General features: G+C 21.2%; 2 protein-coding genes across 2 annotated transcripts; one reads left to right on the top strand and one right to left on the bottom strand.

Moving 5' to 3' along the window:
* Window positions 1-1,027: 1,027 nt before the first annotated feature.
* Window positions 1,028-22,849, top strand: LOC122718976 (glutamine synthetase 2 cytoplasmic). The gene is made up of 3 exons (XM_043944453.1): window positions 1,028-1,230; window positions 18,868-19,058; window positions 20,600-22,849. The coding sequence occupies exons 2-3, from the start codon at window positions 18,875-18,877 to the stop codon at window positions 21,523-21,525; spliced, it is 1,110 nt and encodes a 369-aa protein (XP_043800388.1). The 5' UTR covers window positions 1,028-1,230; window positions 18,868-18,874; the 3' UTR covers window positions 21,526-22,849.
* Window positions 22,850-23,104: 255 nt separating this feature from the next.
* Window positions 23,105-24,773, bottom strand: LOC122718816 (surfeit locus protein 1). Its single transcript, XM_043944165.1, has 5 exons — window positions 24,487-24,773; window positions 24,257-24,378; window positions 24,006-24,194; window positions 23,738-23,911; window positions 23,105-23,398 (listed from the first exon to the last, which is right to left on the bottom strand). Exons 1-5 carry the CDS (start codon window positions 24,703-24,705, stop codon window positions 23,182-23,184), a joined length of 921 nt encoding a protein of 306 aa, XP_043800100.1. The 5' UTR covers window positions 24,706-24,773; the 3' UTR covers window positions 23,105-23,181.
* Between the last annotated feature and the right edge of the window lie 1,952 nt (window positions 24,774-26,725).

Here is a 26,725-nt window from a genome sequence, read left to right as displayed (position 1 = left end):
ATTATTTGAATAATTTTATTATTAATTTAAATCTTATGAAATTTTTTTAGATAAAATCTATTTTATATTTCGTGATAATAATTATTTTTTGTTATTAGAATAATATTTTTTTGCTTGTTCGATAATTGTTCAATAATTGCGAAAATGCAATATACTGTTTCAATTCCATTGTTAGAACATATTTTTAAAGTATAATTTAGTCATTTATGTCATTATTTATTTTTTCTACTTTTTTAGTTGATAAAATATATTGTACTAAAAAAGGTAAATTTATTTTGAAGATATCTATTTAATGATGAAAAAAAAAATATCTATTTTTCATTATCATTAAATATTAAATTATTAAATATAATGATATTGGAAAATTTATATTTAATCTTATATAATCATATGAAAATTGATCAAATAACTTATACAAATGTAGTAATAACAGCAAAAAAAATATGGAATAAATTCTTCTAGTTACATAAAATAAATAATCTCGTATCTATAGAGAATAGTAAAAATAAAATAATGTCAAATAAAAATTTTAATCGCTATTATAACGATATATTTGATTATACAGTAATTTAAATTTATTATGAATATTATTTGTCAACAGCTGATAAAAAAGAAAAATTTTTTCATTAATCTTATTTTCGCTTAATAGGGAAAAATATATTTTGCACTAGTTACCTATTTATCGATATTTATCGATATCTGGTTATTTCTTGAAGTTGCTCCGTTTTGAAAATTCATCTAGTAGGATTGGAAAAATTGTTTGTTAAAACTTCCACACGATAATCAGTGATGATTTATTTTAACCTTGGACAAGTTCAAGTTACGTCATTGAAAAAAAATCGCGAATAATTTCGGTCGATGGTTCGTAACTGACAAGTACCATGGTAACAGAGGCAGACAAGAATTTTCCGGCATGTAACGATCCAGTGGACCTACGATCACATCGGATAATCACTTTCAAGCTAGAAGAGGGGAATCGTAACAGTCGAGAGCGCGGGGTAAACGACGCGTGCGCCGAAACGCTTCTCTACATAAATATCGCAGCCGCGCTCTTACAGTAGTAACACAGATCGTACTATCAGACGCTCGTTGCCTTTATGACCAGTGCCTTTTAACTCTTTGCAACATAACACAATAAGACGCGACGCGCAACTCCGCTCCACAGCCATCGATCAAACGATCATCTAGAACATCACACTCTATACGATTGCTGGACCAGCAATAATAGCGGTGAGTACAAGATTGTCTTGTATCGATATTCCATTGATTTTTTATCAAAGTGATTTGAAAATAAAACAAATTTCGAATTCCATTCTTAACAATGATCTAAAAATTTAATTGGAAAAAGTATTTTTATTTTATAATTAGTAAAAATATGTAATTTGATTTAATATACTTCATATTAAATTAATTGTTATAATATATAATAATAAATATTTAATAAAAAAATAATTAATATTATATAAAATATAATATTAATATACTTCATATTAAATCATAATATACTTTATATTAAATCAAATATACTTCATAAAATTGACAATTTTAATGAAATAGATATAATATAAATCTCGGTAATCATTTGAGATATATGAATTCATATCATTTTTTAGAATTAATAATAATTTTTTTTTTTGTACTTATTCTAAACAATGAAAATATTTGATTTTAAATTAAATCTAACGAGATATAGTTTTTCATATTATATGAATTTGTGAGATCAAAAATTTAAAAACGAAATTTTTTTAAACTTTTAGTGAATATATAATGTATATGAATAATAATGTAAAATAATTAATTTTTTTAATAAAAAGAAAAGAAAACCGATAATTTAATATTTTTTTTTTGTTTAATAAAAAAGAATTATAATTTATGCTAATTGAAACTTTAAAGAGAAACATTGATAATGACATAAGTATAAATATATATATAAATATAATATATAAATAATTATTGTTTATTATATGAATTTTCCAGACAATATTTTTTGAACAATAATGCGTTTTTTTGCGCTTATATGAAAAAATATAAATTGCTAATAATAAAACTTATAGACGTTAATTTGGCAATTATTTAGTGAATTTTTTTTTAGTTGCAATAATATAAGTATATAATATAAGTATAAATTTAATTTTTTTTTTAATTATTTTGTAGTATAATAATTTATAATATTTAAATTTAAAGATTTTTAAATAAAGATGTTTAAATAATATTTCGCTCAATACGAATTATTGCTAATGATTATATTAAATAATATTCAATAATTAATTATTAAAGAATTTTATGATAATATATCTTTTTTTTAATTTTTTTATAATATTTAATAATTAATAATGAATTGTTTTATTAATATTTGAAATATTCTTTTAAAAAACTTAAACTTAAACTTAAACTTTTGTCTTGAAATGGAAATGATTAGTATATTTTTGCTAATCAAACAAAGAAAAGAAAAAACATTGTTTTGCTCTTTATACGATACAAAAGAAATCTCTGATTTCTTAGTATTGAATTGTATTTTGTATCTCGTATAAATATTTCATTGCTTCGATAGGCAGAGTTGAATCATCTGGAGATTGTATGCTTAAATTTGAAATAATATTTCTTTCACGAACATTGATTTTTTATAATTGAATGGAGAATGTTCGTATTATATATAATTTTTATTTGTTCATAGTGTTTTACATTAAAAAATGTAAAATTTGTGTAATAATTAATTTTATAATTATAACTCATCTTTTTTTTTCCTTCGCATAAAAAATATATGATTATTTTTAACTCTTAGTGACTCTGAATAGTTAAAAAATAATTGATTATTTGTTATGTTATCCATATGCCAATACATATTTAGAATACTCACGGGAACCAATCGCGAACTAGTTATCGAACTAGCACGTTAGAGAAATGTAAAATAAGAATAATGATGAAATGATAAAATTATGATGCAAAATTCTTTTCAACGTTTTTTAACTCTTGAAATGTTTTTATACTCTTGAAGCAAAAAGAAAAAAGAAAAACACTTTTTTATGATTAATATTTATTCGTTATAAATACAACTCGAGACCAACTGCGATATATACGTATATGTATAATTGTTAGTGACATGAAATTCTAACCTCATTTCATTTTTGTTCACAACACGTAGAGAATGACATCTAGAAGAAAAATTGAGAATTCAAGTATTTAAAGAAAATGTTATATTGTTTGGTGTAAAATTATATGTTTTACTGGATTCTAGAAGATTTTATTTTGATAGAGATATTTTGACAAATCATATGTATATCCTTAATCAAAATTCAAACTCATGACAAATAAATATTGCATATATACCATCTAAAAAATTTTTTCTTTTTTTAAATAAATATTCTATTAAAACAGTTTTGTTAACATATCACATATAACTCAGGGGCGGTTGCACATATCACTGTCGATTGATGTCTATTGTTATCATAAAGGAAATACAGACTTCAAATACTATTATCATTTATAACATATATTAAAAAAAATTGTTTTTATTGTAAAAAATTAATATTATAGTCTGTAAAATAGTTATGGAACAGTATAACAAATATTAAGTCGTAATTTTAATTTCAGTATTCAAGATAAAAATGTTATATAACAATTATTATTTTGTGTATTCATTATTATTTTTATTTTATATTTTAAATTGAAATTATTTATAAATTTTAATTATAATATCATTTTATACTTATTTAACATGAAATATTGTTTAACGAAATGGAATTATTTGATAATTAGTTAAGATATATTTTTTTTTCCTATTTTTTTTTCTTTACAACAATCGATTATTTTTATTTCCAACTCTTTTACATTATTTTTTCTATTTATTTATATATATATATATTTTTTATATCTTTTTTTATAATTATACATATAACATATTTTCATATTATTATCATTTAAATAACATGACAAAAATTCTTATATTATTTTTCTATTAAATTTTTATAATAGTTAATACTATATTTCTAACAATAATTTTTTTTCATCTCTGTTTAAAAAAGAAATGAAAATTAAAAAAAAAGCACACTTTTTATTTTTCTTCTGCCTTTCTAGATCTTAACAATCTATTTGTAAATTGTAGTGATACACTCGACTTTGACTCGTTTTTTTATCTTCCACCAATTATATTTGCAATTCATTTCTATCGATTTTTTTTCGATGACCATCAGAAGAATTAACCGGCAGTTACAAGCAAGACACTGACCTACATTGTTAAAATAGAAGTTGTCGAATTGTATGAAATTTTCATTCAGCGTATCGGTTTGCATTTCAACCGATTGAACTAAGCTCTCGCTTACGTGAAATACGATGCAGTTTCTAATGCATCCAAATATATACATACATACGTTTAGCCATAGATAATTACTATGATTCCGGGAATTTATTTATGCAGTCAAAAAAAACGAGATAGAGTCATGAAAAGTCTTTAACTCGATTTGAGATTGTTGATACATCGATTCCAAGAATTTCTTATTATATGAAATGTCAATCAAATAATATCTTATTTCTTTCCACGATAATCATGGAAAATTTGCTAATAATTTTATTCAATGAATCATTATTTCTGTTTAAGAAAATTTAGATTGATAAATTATTTTAAAGAACTATGAATCAATATTTAGAATGACTTATTATTATTAGTTATTTTATTTCAATTCATTTTATAATTTTAACATATATTGAAAATTAAGATAATGCAATAAAAATTCAGGATAAAATCGACGAAAAGGTCACAAAATATATTGATTAATCCAGTAGATTTAAATTTATCTATTTTTTTTTTTAAATTTTTTAAATTGTTTTTAAAAAGACTAATAAATAGGTTATTGTTTAAGTTGAGTAAAAAATGATCAGATTGTGAATTTTGTAATTTAAATTTAAATTATGATAAAAAAATAATTATGTAAGAAATTTGTTAAAAAAAAATTTTATTCATTTTTGTTTTCGAAAAAAATAAATTTTGAATATTCCTTTGATAAACGTATGAGTGAAATGAAAGAATCATTTAATATTCATTCGGACATTCATTCGGACAAGATGCTAAATTAATTCATTTTAATTTTAAATGTAGTACACACAATGTTTTTCTCAGCAACAACACAATAATAACAAAACATGTCCTCTATAATATTCAAAACCATGTGATGATGTCATCAAAATCTTGTTCACCAATGTTTTCTTCAGTATTAAGTATCGTGAAAATCATATTAAATACTTGTATCTATTTGCATAATGTGATACGATTCGTGATATTAGTAAGAAGCAACTTCCGTAAACAGTCTGGTTTGATCAAATTTTCTCTACTTGTCCACACGTTTGTTTTTTATATTTCCATATTAAATCATTTCATATTAAATGATAATTAATTAATAGAAGTGAAATTATAAGAATATTTATTAATAAAAATTAATTTTTATGAAATAATTAAGTATTCTTATTCTTATTATCTTATTTCATTTTATTCTATAATTGATTTTAAAATAAATTTGCAATGAAATTTGAATAAAAATAAAATAATAATTAAACGAATAATGAAATTTTTAATAAAAAAAAAGAAAATTAATAGATTTGAAATAGTGATACATTTAGTTTATAACAATATATATTTGTTAAATCAAGTGTAAATAAATTTATGTATATGTAAATTTATATACATATGTTCGATGAATATCAATTTTGTAAGAACTTCATAAGAAAAATATTCTCATTTTATTTTTTTCTTATAAAATTATTTATTTTCAGGTTATACCCTCAATATGAAATATCGCCTATTCTATACACGTATCATAATATTAATCATGTGTTAATATTATAACCAACAAAAAATTATTGAAAAATAAATTAAGACAACTGACAACTGAAAAGTCATATATACACGTGACTCATTTTTTGTACGATACACTAAATCCAACTGAGGTTGAAAATCCACAATGATGGAAGATTGGGTCATTGGGTCTGATAGATCGTGTGGTTATATTTTCGCGAGTTTCCATGGTAATAAATCATCAACATTGAATCGATTCAATGTTCTTTCGTAACAAGACTAGACGTGATAGTAAAAGGAAACACTTGTAATCATCAGGTGACGTGTATCTATTCCTAAAAGTAACAAAAGTGTGTCATCAAATTGTCGTGAGCTTTTGTAACAATGACCATTTGTTTAGATATGAACATGTTCCAAAAATATTATCTGATATCTTGAACAGATTACTAAAATTATCGTGTGTTTCGTGTGGTAATTTATATCCTTTATGGTATAACAGTGGTGTGTAGAGAAATTTCCAATTCGTAGAAATATTTTTTTTTTTTAGATATAAAATAAGTTAATTTGATCAATTTGAATACAAAAAAAAAAAAAAAAAAAAATACAAGAAATGTAAAAGATATTTAAAATTACTATGAGTATTAGATATTTTACATAATATGAGATATAAATATATGTTAATAAAACATTACAAAGAAGAATGTTTTGTTAAATTTTTGACATTTGTATTTTAATGTTTTTAAAAGATTGTTATTTTCGAAAACGAAATTAAACTATATCAAAATCATAATTGTAGTAATACTGTTGGACATGTAATCGATCGTTCTATTCGAAGATGTAGAACGTTCTCATTTAAACTCTTCGAAAATAGAAGGAAAGTATTGACTTTACTGGAAGTGACACTGTTTCTTTATCCATACCGTTTTTTTAAATTATAGGCTCAATAATATTTAATTTAAAAATTTAATTTTTTTATTAATCTACTAATAATCTAGTAATAAATATTTTTATTATTATATATCTCATAAAGAGCTGAAGAAACAATTATAAATAAGAAAAAAATTTTAGATAATCATTTTAAGTTAAATCATTATAGATAATCTTAGAAAATTTGAGAATTTATATATATTATATATATATTGTATTAATAATAATTTGAAAAAAATTATTCAAAAAAAAAATTTTCATTTTTTTTAAAAGATATTTTACATTTTAAATACACAAAGATTATCAATGTATTAATTTTATTAACAGGTAAATATTATTTCCTCATAGAATTCTCATATATAAAAAGCTAGATACATATTCAAAAGAAAGAAATTTGATTATACTAATATTAATTATATATTATATTATATTATATATATTATTATATGTTTTTAACGTATTTTTAATCTTATCAATGAATTTGTTTTCCTCTTACTGATAATATAATAAAAAGTATAATAAAAAATAAAAATATGTATAAATATATATTTTGTTACGCAAACATATTTATATATAGAAATAAATACATAATGACAACACATACTGATGCGTGAAAAAATGCATACGATTATGGCGCTTCCACGCGGCGGAAAAAGGAGTTTCATTATAACTAACAATGACCAAGCATTTTGAACAGGGAATTTCCAAGCTGCTCTTCTACTCGAAAGTTGAGTTTCAGTCTAGTGCACTTTAATCCGAAACTGTCATATTATCTATACTAGTAATAATTTCTGAAGTCAGTTATATATATATTCATCTATCAATTGCATTCACAAACTTCAACGTCTATGATGACCATGTATATTTTAATAATTTTTGCTGATTGAGTTAAATGTAGTATCATTTTAATTTCAATTTAATTGTTTTTACATTTTTATATAACAGTGATTTGAAAAGATATTTGTTGAACTTTGATAAAAATCATTTTTTTGTTTATGTTGATTCAATATTATTTATATAACAAACTTAAATAGTTATAATTATAAATTTATATGTAAATTCTTGATAAAATAATAATAAAATAAAAATAAACAAATTAATTATATTGTATATACATATTTAATTGTATAATAATGATGAAAATGTATCAATTCATCAATTTAATTCAAAAAAAAAGAAAATAAATGATATTGTTTTAGATAAATGCGAAGTATTTTAAATAAATAATTAATTGATGATTAATTTTCTTTATTAATTAAATATGTAAAATATGTAAATATTAATTAATATGTAATTAAATTATTAAATAATATTAAATTGTATTTTAAAAATATAGTATAACTTAAAGCTAAACATATTTTTTTGTTTCATATTAATTAATTTTCAAAGATTTTTTTTATATTTACATACTTTCATATATACTTTCATATTAAAAAAAATAATAATAATAAAATGATAATTTCATGCATCATGAAATATATTATTTTATGAATTTTATAAAAAAAATTATTAATTTATAAAATAAAAAATATGAAATTAATAATAATATTAATATTAATATATACAAATTATAATAGATTTATAATTTTCCAATTTTTATTTAACATATAATGTATATGTATTAATTACTTATAATTATATATAATTGAATAATTTATTGAATGACGAGGAAAGCTTATTTTGAGTAGTTTAATTACCGGACATGTTACATTGGTATTAATTATCAAAATAAAAACAAGGAAATGAAAATTGTAACGAAGGCCATTATGAGAGGAAACAAGCAAGGATGAATCATGATTTATAAAAAGTTCTTTTGATGCTTTGAAATAGTTGGCAGAATATCATAAATTCACAATTACTACTAAAAAATTCACAATTCATCGTATTATCATTTAAATTATAAACATTGATTAATATAATGATTAAATTTAATATATAAATATAATAAAAAATAGTAATAAAAATGATAATCGTAACAATATCTAAAATTTTTTTATTAAAAAAAATTTTACATTTAATTATATTTTCAGAATAATTATATTGTAATACAATACTGTAAAATCTGAATTATAAAGTATCAATTAATCAAAATTATCAGACACGTGCCACTCTTAAGAATGATTCTATAATCGAAAGTATCGTAAATTTAATTTTAGAAACATGTTTTATTTAGCTTGTAAATATTAACATCATAAATAACTTCGATGCATATTTGCATGGACGTTATTGTATAACATTAATTAGTTAATTGATTCATGTAACATAATTTTATAGAATGGATAAAATAAAAAAATATAGAAAAACTCTTTATATAATCTTCTTTAGATTCTTTTTGTAATAAATTATATATTTGATAATTAAAAAATACTTTTATTATATTAAATATACCTATTTATTTTTATATATTAATTATAAACAATTCAATTTTATATTTTATGATTCAATCCTCATTTTTAAAAAAAAAATTTTTTTATAGAACATGATATCGTATAGAATTTTTATAAAGTTTGTTAGCATTGAATACCATCAACTCTTCAATTAATATCCTTTAATTGATTTCATGGCTTCTTTTCAATCTGTACGGTGTGTCGCATCAACACGAAGCCATTCATTTCAAGCCATGTATTCCTCAAAAAACAATTGGAAAATTACTAAAGAGTATTGAAAACGCCAAGGAATTCTTGAAAGCTTTACGAAATGATAAAATTTAGAATCAAGGTTAAGAATGACTTAAAATTGCACTGTTTAGTATCTTTCTAACTAATACTTATAGTATTTCAAAATTTTGGCATAAAATGATGTACTATGATTTTTCTACTTCATGGAAACATTTCTTGGCATTTATGTATTTAGTTGTGAATACTGCATTAAAATTAAACATTATTATTTTTATATATCATTACATAATTAAATAATTGTATAATGACGAATGAAACAATGTCAATATTGTCTACACGTATACTATATAGAACAGAATATATTAAAATATAGTTTTACATGTCATTATGTTATAATAATTGTTCCGCTTGTTTCAATGCTATTCGTTTTCTATTGTATTTTAATAATCTTATTTTAGGTTAATTAGTTTATTTAATTTTCTATTTAAAATCTATTCTTTTCTTTTGTTTTATATCATTGTTATTTTATCCAATTTATCTCAATTGAAACAAAAAGATTAAAAGAAATTTTTTATTCATTTACTACATCTATCTATTTCATTTGTAAAAAATAAAATTTTCTACAAAATTGAAAATTATTCAATCCATAACTGAACTATAATAATTTAAAGTATATATACATATTTATTTATCATTTTTATTATTAAAACATAATTCATCGGATATTAATTAAATATAAAGGAAATCAAAATTTTAAATGAATGATATATAAATATAAAAATTATTTCTATTGAAATAGGTTAGTAGAACAGTTTTTGAATAATTATCAATATCTTATCTTTACTTGATTTGGCTTGATATTTTTCATACAAATACTTGTACAAATATTTTTTTCTTAATGGCGTCACACTCGATAAAGTTTATCATATATATACATATATTAAATCTGATTAAATAAATACTGTTTATTTACGAACTTAAAATCAATATTTTAATAATGTGACCAATAACAAATTCATTCAAATAGAATGTAGTTATTCTAGAAATCAAAAGTAAACTTACGAAAGTAAATTATATTATTTTACATTTGAGACGATTAATTTATCATTTGTCAAGATTTGTAAGATTTTGTATTATTCCATTTTGTAAGATTTTGTATTATTCTATTTCATGTATCTATTTTCCTTATATTTTTTTTTAGATTTATTAATTAAATTTTATTATTAATTAAATTTTAATGTCATAAATTTTTTATCATGTAAAAAAATATTTATTACAAAATGTATTTTACAGATTTTATCATTGTATGAAAATATAGAAGTAATATAATATATGAAATATGATAATATAATAATATGAAAATATAGAAGTATACAAACAAATATAAATATAATTAATTTCTTATTAATAAGATCTTTGATAGAATTTTTTTCTTAAAGATTGAGAATATTTCCTTCTAATAATAATTTACAATTTCTAATAGAACAATAGAATAAAAAAAAATTAAAAGAAAAAAAAAATAACGATTTTATAAAGTGCAATTTTACAAACGTAAAATCAAATAGTCACTTAATAGTTACCTTCAAATATTTTTTTTTTTATATTATTATCCATGTTATCATCAATGATATAAAATCATTTTATTTATTCAATTCATGTTTATTTTTATTATTATTGCAGTATTTGCAACTATCAATATTATATAAGATTATGAGGTTATGAGAAATAATTTATTGCACTTACTTTGATTACGAATTGAAATCGATGTAAGTTTTATGTATATAAATTACATCGCATGACTCTTGTATACCACGTAATGTATTAAATTACATTGATATATCTCGATTGATCTTGAGATTTGTCAATATTCGACAGTTATATACTCAACTGTAGCACAACATATAGATAATTATTTACTTATAAAAAATAAAACAAAAAAACAAAATATAATATATATAAATATATTGTATAACGTATTTTAGATAAGAATAAAATAATTTATAAAGTAGAAAGGAAGAAGAATAAAGATTTTCAAAGAAAATGCACAAATTTAAAATTTATCCTAAATACGATAAAACCGGTATTCTTACTGGAATTCAGGATGGAAGGGATCGCTATATAAATAATACCTGCCATAGTTTATGTTAGTGGACCAGCGAAGTATACGTCGATCTTTAGTAATTTCTTCTTTTCACGTTTTAAAATTTCTTTTTTTTGATATTTCCTTATTTTAATAGGTTTATTTTTGTATAAAATTAGGAAAAAAATTATTTCTTATTTGTTTTCTTTTTCACATTTTTTTACTTTGGTGGATTTTTGCAAATAAGTTAAACAAAAATTGATTATTACAAAAAATTTGAAAATTGATTAAAAAATGAGCTCAAATATATTGGTAAAGTTGTGTGGAACTAGATTTTTAAAAAATGTTGTTTACGATCAAAAACCAAAGTGGATCACTGTTGGCAGAAGTTTTAGGTTAGTAAGTTGTTCGATTAATTAATTAACACCTTTATCTTATCTTTTACTAACTTAATATGAAAAAATTTTAAATGAAAAACAAAGAAAATGATGGTCCAAATGGAAAAGTATAATAATATAAATGATTTTCAATTTAAATATTTTTAAATATCTTAATCTAATTGATCCTGTTTTTAAATTAAAAAAATATTAAGCATTTGATAAATTTTATATATACATCATATGTAAATCGTTTTTACTTATTTTTTAATATAAATTTCAGATAATAAAAAATTTATTATTAATATGTAATAATTCTTATATATTGTAATATAATTAATTAGTAATACTATAAAATGAATTGAAATATTAATGTCTTATTTTTGGTATAATGTGATTTATAACATTTATATCTATATTATAATATAAGATATGATGTTTTTTTTACGGTATCTATGATAAACATGCATATCTATGATAAAATTTCTCAATCAGTTATACATATAGTTATCGAGAAAATAACAGATTCAAAACTTTGGATCTTATTCTTGATATTATTTTTCTTTTTATTTTTTCTTTTTTTCTTAGATAAAATTCAATTTTCTTAAATAATAAATAAATTCAATTTTCTTAAATAAAATCAATTATTTATTTAATCTTCTTTTATATGTTAATTTGCATTCCTTAACATTAAAAAAAAAAGATTTACAATTAAAATATAAAAATAAAAATACAAAATTTATGAAAAATTTTACAGAGGAATCTAAAAATCAAAAAATAATTTTTTTATAATTTTTATCATCTAGATTTTTTTCGATAAATATCGAGTAATTTTCCAAAAAGATTTTAAACACTCCAAATACTAGAATCGTTTACTTTTATTTTTATATTTTACGATAAATCAAAAACAAACACTGTTTGATTGGTGGAGTATAATAAAATATTAAAAGTTATAAAAATGAAGTATTTAAACTTTTCTTTCTGATTTATTATCGAGATATACTCAGTAAATAAGTATTGTTTTATCGACTAAAGATAATATAATATTTTTATCTGATTAAAAAGGATTACTATTGGAAATAAAGTGAAAACGAAATTTAATCATATAGACCTTGCAATATAAAATATTTCTAGAATCATATTTAAAATTTAACGACAATGAATTATAAAAAAAGAAATCAAAATCTATAAAATAGTTAAAATTATTATTAATAAATAATATGCTCATAACAAACGGCATACATCTTCTGTAGCTTTTTATAGATAAGTACGAAGAGATTTTCAGTAGGTATATACATAAGAATCAAATAAGTGTAATAATTTATTTAAGAAATGAGATAAAATTTCTCAATCAGGAAACTTATGAATGCATCTATAGTATTCAAGACAGTATATAAAGCTTGACATGCTTTCTATAAATGGCAGTAGACAGGGAACCGGTAAATTATATGGCATGTTTTTTAATGTAATACATACAAGTGAGCAAAATGCTTTAAGGAAAATGGTGTTCTTAATTTACAATAATGTTCACTATTTCGCAACTACTGAAGAAGAATATGAATATATTTGGAAAAAGAAAATGAAGATCGGAATATTTTTTGAAAAATAAAATTTATTTTCATTATCATTATTTGATTATTATCATTATTTGAAGTTTCGTAAAATTGATAAATAATAATCAGAGCCAATTTTATTTGCACTTAAAAAATTGTCAAACTTCAGATACTCGAAAACGAATTCTTAAAAAATATTATTTTTTTTTTAGATTTTTTTTTTTTTTTTGCATATAAAATCATGATTTAAGTGGATTAATATTTACATTTTTTATCGGTACAATTATTTTTTTTATTATTATCTCTTCAGAACATTATGAGCTCTCGAATGATATTGATAGCTTATATTTAATCGTGAAATAAATCTTAATACTTAAAAATCGAATATTTTTTTTTTTTTTTTAGAGAACTAAATATATAGAATAAAATAGATTTCATAATTGTATCATTTATATTGTTTAAAATAAAACATATATATTTTATTTATCCTATTATTTTTGTTGATTATATTTTATTATCATTATCATTTTAAGAAAAATTTTGAAAAAATTTAAATGATATCTTTTATTATAAATCATAGTCGAAATATGTTAAGTTTCAACGTTGACATATCATCAGTATATGTCGACGATCGCTTTCACTTTCGCATAATGATTTTCATCTGTCGAATCACACTCTATGTTTCATGATGCAAGTATGTTATGTATTATCGATTTATAAATTGTTATAATACATAATATTGATGATATTTTCAACACATCATTCATATATACGAACGATAAAACTTTACTATATTTAATAAAAAAAAACGAAAAATTTCATTGTTCAACATCGATATTGTACTATTCATATATTATGTAATCATGATGAAACGGTAAATTGATCCGAACTAACAATGTGAAAGCAACAAATAATTTAGATGTTTCTCTAGAATAGAGCTTAAAAACTTGTTGATCGCTTAAAAGAATAGATAACAGTTCTTAAAACGATAAACTGTTTTAATTAAATGTGATAGTTAAATTTAATTTTCATACAAATAAAATTTATATAATAAATTATATATTCAAAACAAATGGGAAATAATGATTTCGAAATAAAATTTTATTTAATATTCGTATTAAAGTTTATTAAATAATTGAGATTCGTTCTATCATTAATATGAATACAAATTTAATATATGATAATAATATTAACACTTCGTACATAACATAATATTTTGGAATTTTTATAATTAGACTGAGGATATTTATGCGAATTAAAATTTTTATGAACACAAATATAGAAATAAAAATCTACTTAATTTTAAATATGTATTAATTTTAAAATCTACTAATTTTAAACATCATAATATATACTTTGCTTTGGATATTTTATATGTATTTTTTTTTTTTGCATTCTATCGATTTTTATATATTTAAATTTTCTATAAATGCATAAATATCTATCTATCTAGTTATAATATATCTGTCTATTTATAACAAATGATAATAAAGTGTATATATCGTAGTATGTATGGATAAATGTAAAATAAAGTATAAATAAAAAATAAGTGTATAAAAAATGTAAAAAACATTACATAAAAATTAAAAATATAAAAAATATATAAAAAATACAAATGAAATAAGATTGAATAAATATAACAAAAAATAAATAAATAAATAAATATATATAGCAATAAATAAATATATATAAACTTTCAACTTTCAATTTTATTACCATCCATAAATGATGTATTGCGCATATAATGTAATAATTGTGTTAACTCTGATCTTTATTCTCCTTTTAATTCTAACACGACAAATTAAATTCTATAATACAAAGGGACAGTTATGTTTTTTATTTTAATTAATCGTGAGTCATTGATATAGGTGCTTATAATTTATATGACATATCAAAATATCTGACTCAATAAAATGCAAAAATTGAATTGAACGAATAAAATGGAAAAGATATACATGTTGAGTTTTCTTTTATGCAATATATAAAAGATGCATTTTGTTCGAACTATAATAAGAATACATGTATAATACCTAATAATATAATACATAACCAAATAAAAAGCTTAGTATTACTTTTTTTTTTTTTATATGTATTTTTGATTCTTTTAAATTAGTGCATTTTGTTATTGCATTTGTGTATTTCGTTTAATGAAACATACAATATTCATAAAATTTTTAATTTCTTAAATATGCCATTAATAACGAACTAGTTTTTATTTTTTTTCTCTATGTTTTTAAGTAGTAAATAATTCAATTATGATTGTTTTAGAACTCGTTTACTGAATCATAAGAAACACGCATGAGCAGTTAATGTCGATTAAAGATGATTATATAATTACAAAATAATTTCTTGATTGTGTATTGTACATGAAACTATATAATTTTTTTATTCAGAAATGAATAATATATTAGTGGAAATTTTCCATTCATTCGTGACAAAGAATTGTATAGTTTCTGTACTTCTTTTGCGTTAATGGATCACTTGGCTGCTGATGATCCACGATAGAAAAATTGGAATTCACTACAATTTATTTTAAATATTATTTTATTTTATATTATTATTCTTCTATTGTTATTTTTAATTTGATGTGTTACATCAAATTCAGAAATTTGCATGTGTCGTAAAATTGATACTCATTTATATATTCATGTATTCATTTCGATTTAATTAGAGAATCCTTTCCTTAAATTTCGGTTCTTTTATTTTTTTTCTTACTAATTAGATTTATTCGGATTTTGCTTTCAAAGTTGCCATTGATTCTCATTTCTTTATTATATATCTGATTTATTAAAATGAACAAAAGTTTCATTTCTATTTAATCTTTCATAATTTTATAATTTTAATTTTTTATTTGCAAGTATTTGTTTTTTTTCTAAATTGATAATTAATATACAAAATTTTAAAAACATTTCTTATATTTTAAAATGATTTATAATTTGTTTAATTTAGATTTATTTATTTTTTTTATAATTTATTTGTTTTTATAAAAAATAATCTGTTATTAGATTAAATAAATTGCAGTGATTAGATATTATGAGCGATAAATTAGCAATTAGATTAATATTTAAAATTTAATATTTCGTGAAAACTTTGTGAAAATTTTTTAATCAAAATATGATCTTATTTTCTTAATGCTTTTAATTGTATGGTCGCAATAAATAAGTACGAAATATGATGGAATATTGCAAATTTTATTATACGTTTATATTATATATAATTGTCTCTCGAATAATACGCAAATTAGATCGCATATAATTTTTCAATTTAATATTTAATTGCATAGCAGATTAACTACAATAATCCACAGTATTCCATTTATCTTTAAACCTTATTTATTGGAACGAAATTCTTGTTAATACTTGACTAAATGAATTGCCTATTGAAATTATTTATCTTTTATTATCCTATTATAATTCTATCATAATTGAATGAGAAATTATAATAGTGAAGATAGAATCATTGAAATATGAATGCATGAACTCTCACTTTTATATCAATTGTTTGTTTCTTAATAAATAGAGTTATATTGTGTATTGAAAGCTATCTTTCATATTTTAATATCTAATTAATTGATGTTATATTTATAATTTTATTATTATCCATAATGATAGACGATAAAAATAAATTGAATAGTTAATTTATAATGTGTACTTACATGAACTTCGAAATTTTTGATGAAATAAACTTAACCTATAAATTAAGTATAGATTAAAAAATGTTGCATGAGATTAATAATAGATATAATTATTGGTAATAATTTCATAAAGATTTATTGAAAGATTTGTTTGTCATTGTATGGAATATTTTTGATTCTTTCTTGCTTTTGATATAATGTAATTAAATTTTTATCACATAAAATGATAAAAAGAAAAATAAACCAAACACGCAAGAAAAGATTCCATGGTACTTAGTTGCCAGTTTTCTCTTCATAATTGCTGCACATATGTCAATATAAACGCAATGCCGTTTTTATTAGCATTTAGTTGCTATTGCTTTTCACGTAATAGTGTAAACAAAAATTATATAAAATTATATGTGTATATTAATAATCGAAATATTTTTTTTTTAAATTCAAAATACAAAGAAAAAAGAAAGAGAAGTTGATAATTTATAGGATGATTTTTAAAATATGAAACAAAAGAAAATATATAAAAAATTTTTTAAAAAAAATATTTTAAAAAAATGCGATTTTTTTTTCTTATTATATTTGAACATGATTTTGAAAATATTTTATTATATATTTTATTATTATATTTTCTGAAATTTAATCCATAATTTAATTATTTTTTTTTTTGCCTTAATTTATGTGAAAATTACTGCTATGATAAATTGGTAAATGTATGTTGCCTTGACTACCAATTCACTTACAAGGTCGGATTCGTAATAATTCTGTATGATTAATATTAGATATCCCGTGTGAAATTTATTTAAGTAAAATTTTAATCTTTTATAAGTTGAATAAGAGCATTTAACTATTTATTTACATGTTAATTTTAAATGAATTACAAAATACTATATATAAAAAAATAATTATAAAATAAATATCACATAGTATAATACTTTTAAAAAATATTTGATTTAGAAAGTTATAGAAAAAGTTACTTTCATTAAATATCTTATTTATTTACATTCAATCATTTGTATAATAAATTTTTGCTTTGTATATCTAATCTTGCAAGTTTTATTATTTTTCCTTAATTTCACTTAAAATAGAAATATAAGCTTAATAAATCCAGTTATAGATCACATCTTGTATAAAATACGCTTACAACCTGACAAATTTAAAATACAAACACGTGGTAGCGTGAAACTTTTTAATATATATTTACTATATTTTTATATTCTATTAGTTTCAGCAGTCGTCCAAAGAAGAAAGAGAAAAAATAATAAAAATAGTCAAGAACGACCTTCGAAACGTTCGAAATATTTGCACGTGCGTGGTTAGGGTTATGATATCGGTTAGACTTTGGGAACGTCATTTGAACGCTTACTCGTAGGCGACTGGCAGCATGCGTATATATTTTCCGGAATAACACGCGATTCCCGCGTGAGTGATGCGTGATGCCTAATGCGTGTTGCGTGATATGTAGGCGCACCTCTCTTTCTACTCTATCGAAAATAAATCAAGAGAATCCTTTATACTTGTATACCACTGCATCTAACACGTGCGAATGGATCCTCATTAATATTACAAAAATACGCGTTCCCGCTACCATGCGGCGCCACCATTCACCTAACTCTAAACCAATGTTCTTCGATAAATATCGAAATGAACGATTCGAATGTAAAAGTATGTGTTAGAAATTTTTTTCTATTTGAGATTGAACAGAACTAGAACATAATCAAATTTTGAAATTATTTCCATTTTTCGAGAACAATTTTTTATAATATGAGAAAATTAAGATACCAGATAATCAAAATATGTAAAAAATATGTAATGTAAGAAATATGTAATGTTTGAATAATATATATGTATATGTATTACATTTACAGAATATATTTATTTACAATTTTTATCATGTTGCAGCATCACAATGTCACGTGTCATACTGAAGGAATCGCCGAATGCGGCCTTAGACAAAACCTTGTTAAATAAGTACCTCGACCTGCCTCAACCGGAAAATAAAATTCAAGCGAAATACATCTGGATTGATGGTACCGGTGAAAGCTTGCGAAGCAAAACTAGGACGGTAGATTTTATACCAAAACATCCATCAGGTTAATTTATTTTATTATATTTTTTTTTGTAAAAATATAATTTAACATCTTAGAAATTTTTAATTCTGATAAAACCTAATATTTTTTTTTTAATCTTTAAATAAAATGTATTTTAAGAAAATTTTAAAAAAAGAAACATTAAAAATTTATAATAATTTGAATAAAATTTTATAAATAATTTTATTAAATTTTTATTTGGTCACTTGCGGAAATATTTCATGATATAAAATATTGAACAGAAAAAATAATATTTTCTTTGTTTATGAAAAAAAATCAAAAATTTTAATTATAAATTAAAAACATGACAAAAATATGAATATAATATTTTAATTCATGACTTGTAATTTATTCAAATTGATATATCTCATATGATATTCTTATGAGTATTCTCTTTCAAAAGGACACATACACCGAAAACCTCATTTAATATTGATTACAGAAACTTGACCATGAATATGTCTTATATCTTCATCATATTATATCATTATGAATATAATCTTATATTCTTCTCTTCAATAACTTTCATTACTTATTTATTTATCTCGTTTTATTGAAGTATTCTTTATTTCTTATATTCTTTTTGTTAGAAAAGTTAATCTAATATTAATTTCAAATTACTTAATTTAAATTATGAAGATAAAAAATCTGATTTATATTTTCTACATTTATTTGCGAATAATATTGCACTTTTTAATTAAAATTTATATAAATAATGAAAGCAATTTTTTAACATAATAATAAATATAAACACTAATACGTATAGTTCGATTAACTAAAATTTATTCATATATATAATTTATTCATATATTCTAAATATATATAATGCTTGTTGCAAAAGTATTCAATTATCATACAAATAATGCAACATTATTATTTAATTACATTAAATATTATATCACGATATTATATTTGATTTTAGGAGGAATTATATTTGATAAATTATATTTAAAATTTTATATATGTTAAATATTTTCATTTCGAAATATTCATCATTTTTTCATTTTTTATATATGGATGTAATTCACAAATGATATAAGATAAATGTTAATAACATAACAATCTGTAAAATTATTACTGCATTTTATGCTCGATACATTAGTTTCAAATGTTTCTTAGTAAACGAATAATTTATGATATTCTACATACTATTAACTATAGCGCATAAAATATAAAAACATTTGAATATCAATGATCAATAGATTCGATTAAGGTGGAATGTTTTTCAAATTATAAAATTAATATTGATATTCAAATATATTTCAATGATTGAAAATCATAGTTATGTTTTTCAAGTAATCTTTTGGATTGCAGCAATTTTTCAGTATCATTTAACTGAATCAATTTAATATTATTTTTTATAGTATTTTTAAAAGATTATATTATTAAAATTTTATTATAAATTTAATATTATTAATAGATCAGATTAAAACTATAAAGAATTCCATAGTATATAAATTAAAATCAAAAAAAAAATATAAAATTTATATCAATTATATATTAGAAAATATTTGTTTAATCAAATATCAATTTCTTCTTTTCAGATTTACCAATATGGACTTTCGACGGTAGTTCAACATACCAAGCAGACGGCGCAAACAGCGATATTTTCCTATGTCCGGTGGCAATTTATAACGATCCCTTTCGTCGTGGAAATAACAAATTAGTATTATGTGATACCTATTACAGTGACATGACTCCAACTACATCTAACAAACGTTCCAAATGTAATCAGGCTATGGAAGCTATTAAAGATGAAGATCCATGGTTCGGAATTGAACAAGAATATACTTTCCTTGATTTTGATGGTAGACCACTTGGTTGGCCAAAAAATGGTTTCCCTAAGCCTCAAGGACCTTACTATTGTGGTGTAGGCGCCGACAAAGTAATTGGTCGCGAAATCGTCGAGGCTCATTATCGAGCTTGCCTTTATGCTGGTGTAAAAATTGCCGGTACTAATGCAGAAGTCATGCCCTCACAATGGGAATTCCAAGTCGGTCCATGTAGTGGAATATCTGCTGGGGATGACTTATGGATTGCTAGATTTATTCTTCATCGTGTAGCTGAGGAATTTGGTGTGATTGTTAGTTTAGATCCGAAAATTATGGATGGTTCGTGGAATGGTGCAGGTGCACATACAAACTTCTCGACAAAATCAATGCGTGCCGAAAATGGTATTGCCGAAATTGAGAAAGCAATTGATAAGTTGAGCAAGCAACATCTAAGGCACATTCAAGCATATGATCCACGCGGAGGAAAAGACAATGAGCGACGTCTGACTGGAAAATGCGAGACCAGTAGTATATACGACTTCAGTGCTGGTGTGGCCAATCGTAATGTTAGTATTCGCATTCCTCGTGGAGTTGCTGAAGAAAAGAAAGGTTATTTGGAAGACAGAAGACCTAGCAGTAATTGCGATCCTTACTCGGTGTGTCATGCTTTGGTGCGCACTTGTGTCCTAAATGAATAAAAAAACTTCAAATTATTTCCAAACAGGCAGCGGAAAGGAGAAATTGGACGAAAAATTTTGTAGTGCAATAGTGATCGTACCTTCGTGAAGCATATTCAATGAAAATGTATGTAAAATTATTTCTAAAATTAAAAATGTAAAAAAAAAAAAAAAGAGGATAAATGCGAGCGAGATATTTGATAGAAACATAAATTTACTTTTTCTTCTTTTGTTTTAATGTATTTTGCAAAATTTTTGCAAATCAAACGATTTATATTTTTTATTTAATATGTTTAAAGAATATAATAAGATCGTTAAAATTATATATGTATACATTAAATATTAAGAGAAAGTTATTTTTCGATTATTTTCCGCGCACAGAATGTTTAATGCTTTTTACAGTTATTTAATTATAGCATCGCAATAAGATGAATTTCATTTGTTATATCGTTTAATATATTGCATAAATGTTTTGAAATCAGAATGATTCATCAACTATTGTTCATAAATCTTGGTGCTCATAAGAAGAAAATAGAGAAGAAAATATGTATGTCAAATATGAATATGTATACTATATTTCAATGATATATTGCATTTTTTGGAACAAATTTTGCGATCAGTTCATATGCAATAAATCATCTAATTGTTTCCTTCCTGAGTGCTATGATTTAAAACATTAGGATAACAGATTTTAAGGATAGACGCGATAATCTTATGAAAGTACTATAAAACTGCATCTATTTAATCTTCCGCATCTCTTTTGTTTTTTAATACATTTGAAAATGTATATTTGGTTAAAATACTACAGTGATATGAAACGATTTATATATTGTTTATAAAATTTATCATTTAAACGAATATTATTACAGAATAAAGTAAAATAAACACATAATGCTTAATATTACATTAAACATTATGTTTTAATAAAATATACGTATTTTTTGAATAAATATAAATATCTTTTGGTACCTGAAATGCTAGAATGAGTGCCATCGATTATATATCGCTATAATGATATATTATATTTTATAAAGGCACAACAAATTGGAAAGTTCAATAAACACGTCCTTTATCACATTTATCGTTTGAATTATTACTCGCGTATTGCGAAAGCGATAATAAATATTAATTATTATGTTACTATAAATACGTATATATATATGAAAAAAAGGAAAGTCGATGTAGGTGTGTATTTTCATATTTGTATGGTATATTTTCATATTTGTATTTTCTATGCTGACTTCTTTAATGTAATTGTATACCATGACCATTGTTGACAATTTTGTTGGTAGTGGTTATCATTATTGTTGTTATAATAATAAAAAACAACATTTTTGATGAATAATCGATATTTTTTTCTTTATATAGAATATTTTTTTTTTTATATTATAAAATAAAAAAATTCTATGTTATCATTAGATGTTAAATTATATAAAAATAAATATTAAATTATATAGAAATATTAAACCAATAATAATTTATGATTTAAATATATATATATATTCATATATGTATTATATACATCATATAATATGATATATATACATACATATAATATGATCACGCTAATATGGAAAGAAACATAATTTAATTTATATTATTAATATTATTTTCTAATAATTATTTTTTTTATACTGTTACATGTTTATGTGTAGTATATATAGTATATACTTGTTTTCATTCTACAAATGGTATTCGTTTTATAAATTTCCTATACCACATATATGCAGTTGCAGCAGACAAACAATACCATGTAAGAATATAACTTAAATGCTCATTTCGTAATTCCACTATTGTTTGTCCACCAAGCGGATATTGATTTGGATTATTGTTAGCAATCATTTCTATATACACAGGAGATGCATCCCCTTTTTTAGCCATAGCATCCACATCTCTAAAAAGTAAGTAAATGTATAATTATTGTACAATTATTAATGTATTAATAAAACTGAAAATTAAATCAAAAATTAAATGATTATTTTATAAGAAATAAGAAATATCCGTTTTTATATTATCAATTAACTAAGATATTCTTATTTTAAGATAATTATAATATTTTTCAAAAGAGATGTAAAAATTATTGATAATTATCAAAATTTTAATCTAAAATTACATTAATGATCAATTCTCTAAAATTATTTTTTTAAACGATTCTCGATTAATGATATGAGATTTTAATATTATTTATTGCTGTTCATATTAATTTATTAGAAGAAAAATATATTTTCATTACCTATAATACCACATATTATTATATGGACGATTTTTAGGAACAAAAGGTGGTCTTCGTTCACTTATTCTTAAAATTCCAATAATTTCTGTTTCGCCTTTTATTTGACTTTCTTCTTTCTTTGATGAATGTTTAAGTGATTTTGGAATCCAACCTCGATTCACCAAAATTGTTAAACTGTAAAATATTTTAAAATTTTATATCAAAAAAAAAATTTATAATATATTTATAAATATTTATAATTTAAATAAATTTAAAAACTTCTATTTACTCTCGATCTGCTAATTTAAAAGGTGTAATGATATGATATCCTCTTCCTGTTTTATTTATTGCAAAATTAGTTTCTACTGGTTTACCATCTTTTATTAAACTTTTATATCCTGCCATAAACTCCTTGTCATATAAAAAAGTTCCTTTTACTTTAATAGGATAATATTCTTTCGATTTCAAATCTTCTAAACTAAATAAAATCATTTATTATTTTATATAATTTTTCAATATTATAAATTTAACTTGTCTTACTTTTCTGGTAATTCAATTGGTTCATGGTTAGTACGGCTTTTCAATTTATCTATTAAATTTCTTTTCCATTGAAGTCTTTGAATTTGCCATGTACCAAGCATAAAAGCACAAATTGGTATGCTCTATTTTAAAATTTTTTTAATATAAAAAAATATTTATTAGTCTATAATATTCATTATTTTTAATATTTATACATAATAATATATATAATATTTATGATTTTAACTTACCAATAAACAATATTCGACAAAAGAAGTTTTTTCTTTTGAATCATAAGAATTATCATATTTATTTTCAAACAAGTTCGTTTTGAAACTTCTATTATATGGTTTTTGAATATTTATAACATTACATGATAACCGAGATAAATTTTCTTTGCTTAGAAATCGAGAAATGATAACATAATATGGATTTCTTACTTTCGTAAAAACTTTGATTGGTAACTTCATTATTTATATATATTTGCTTCAACTTTTATAGGTTATGTTTCTTCTACTTTGGAATAACAATAAATATATAGTATTAAATTACATACATATGACAAGTGGGATAATATAGATAGTAAAAAAAATAATTTAAAGACAATAAAAAAATTTTTGCTTTTATTTATAATTATAATAATGAAAAAAATTAATGATAAAATTTAAATATATAATTATATTATTAACATTATTATTAACATAGAAAAAATTAAATGTTATAATAAAGTATTATAAATTTTATGAATTATTATTTGTATATTGAAATACAGAAATTCTTTTTTTATTTTTAAGCAAAACTCATATTTTGATTATTATTATCACATTATGGTTATTTTTAATTAGCCACTATTTATTAATTTAATTATTAATATATATTGTAAATATAAATATACTTATAACAAAACATTGATGATTTTAAAATTTAATAAAAAATAAAAACTAAATATTAAATTTATATGAATATTGCAAACAAGTTTTTTCTTATAAGTATTTTATATTCTATAAAGTATTTTTATGCCGGCTATTCATCAACCAATCAGATTTTCAAGCCATTTCTTATATATTTATATAAGATATATATATAAAATATATTTTATATTTATATTTAGTATATAAATTTTGCAAAATTTATAGCAAAGAAAGCAATTGATGGAAAAAAGATAGAAATAAATAAAAAATTAATGTCATCTGTAAGAAACTAATGAAATTAATATAGAATAGATAAAGAATAGAAGCAAGACACAGATATGATAAAAATTAGAGTTATCCTCATATGCTGTAAATGAAATATATATAGAAAAAACAAAAAATAGTGGAGAATAATAGAAATAAGTTAAGAATTGATCATTAACATCAATTTTCTTGAATTGGAAGGATATCTTTTCAAAAAAAAAGATTAGAATAGAAGAAAAAAGAGTAGAGAATTAATGCCATTTTTTTAAGCTTTTAAAAAGTATTTAAAAAAAGATATTTTTGAAGCTCAAAAGATGGCGCTGATTGTCAATTCTTACCCTATCTTTATCCTTTTCTCATTATTTTTTATTTTTTCTATGCTTCATTTGCGACATTCTGAAAATGATACTGATTTCAATATTTTTATTCTACCTCTGTCTTTTTCTTGATATTTGGTTTTTTTATCTATTTTTGGCATAAAAAAGACAAAACAAGATACGGAATGTCAATTGAATATATTTTCTTTTCTTTAAAATTAAAATGTTTTAATTTCTAATGTTAAAAAATATAGATGTTATGTATTCTATAATGCATTCTATATATATTGGTTTTATGATAAATATTTCAATATTTAAATGATAATGAAATAGTATTTAATCATTGAATTTTTTAATTTCTTTCATATATAATTATTTCATATTTAATTATTTCATATATAAATGATTTTTAAATATTTGAAAAGATCATGTATTGTAAATATTATTTTAGAAAACATCAAATATAAAAAGTTGAAAAAATATAATTTTATGTTCTGTTTTTTCATGTATTTTGATGCACATTTATATTAATTTTATATTTATTTATTTTAAACAAGAATTATCTTTTGCATTTAACATTTAAAAATTTTTTCAATTTTGATGTTATTTTTTATTCGATTTTCCCTATTGTTCTAATTTCGTCTTTTAATATATAAAAATTTATAAATAAAAATTTATTTATTGTTTGTCATATGAGCATATAAAATGAAAGAATAGCAATGAGAGATAAAATCATAAAAGTGAATTACGTGAATAATGAATAAAAATTAATTTTTTATTACAAATAATATCTTGCGATTTATCTTATTTTTATTCATCATGATATATTAATGATATTATCGATATATCGAATAACATTTCGATATTATCGATATTTTTTTATAATTTTTTTTTTATAATTTTATCTTTACTTTGTACATACTCAAGAAATCCTTGTGGGTGCTTATAAAAGCAAAGAACGCCTTTCCTCCTTGTCTCAGTCGATGAACGTTCCGCGA

Source organism: Apis laboriosa, unplaced genomic scaffold, assembly GCF_014066325.1.
Source record: "Apis laboriosa isolate Shangri-la unplaced genomic scaffold, ASM1406632v1 scaffold68_cov148, whole genome shotgun sequence".
NCBI lineage: Eukaryota > Metazoa > Arthropoda > Insecta > Hymenoptera > Apidae > Apis > Apis laboriosa.
Note: the sequence above shows the minus strand (reverse complement) of the source record. Positions and strands in the feature narration are given on the sequence as shown.

Excerpts from the sequence above, each read along its gene's own strand:
- LOC122718976 (XM_043944453.1), top strand. The coding sequence starts at position 18,875 with ATGTCACGTGTCATACTGAAGGAATCGCCGAATGCGGCCTTAGACAAA. Across the intron at positions 19,059-20,599 it reads TATACCAAAACATCCATCAG|ATTTACCAATATGGACTTTC; the intron begins GTTAATTTATTT and ends TCTTCTTTTCAG.
- LOC122718816 (XM_043944165.1), bottom strand. The coding sequence starts at position 24,705 with ATGAAGTTACCAATCAAAGTTTTTACGAAAGTAAGAAATCCATATTAT. Across the intron at positions 24,379-24,486 it reads TTGTCGAATATTGTTTATTG|AGCATACCAATTTGTGCTTT; the intron begins GTAAGTTAAAAT and ends ATTTTAAAATAG. Across the intron at positions 23,399-23,737 it reads AATAATATGTGGTATTATAG|AGATGTGGATGCTATGGCTA; the intron begins GTAATGAAAATA and ends CTTACTTTTTAG.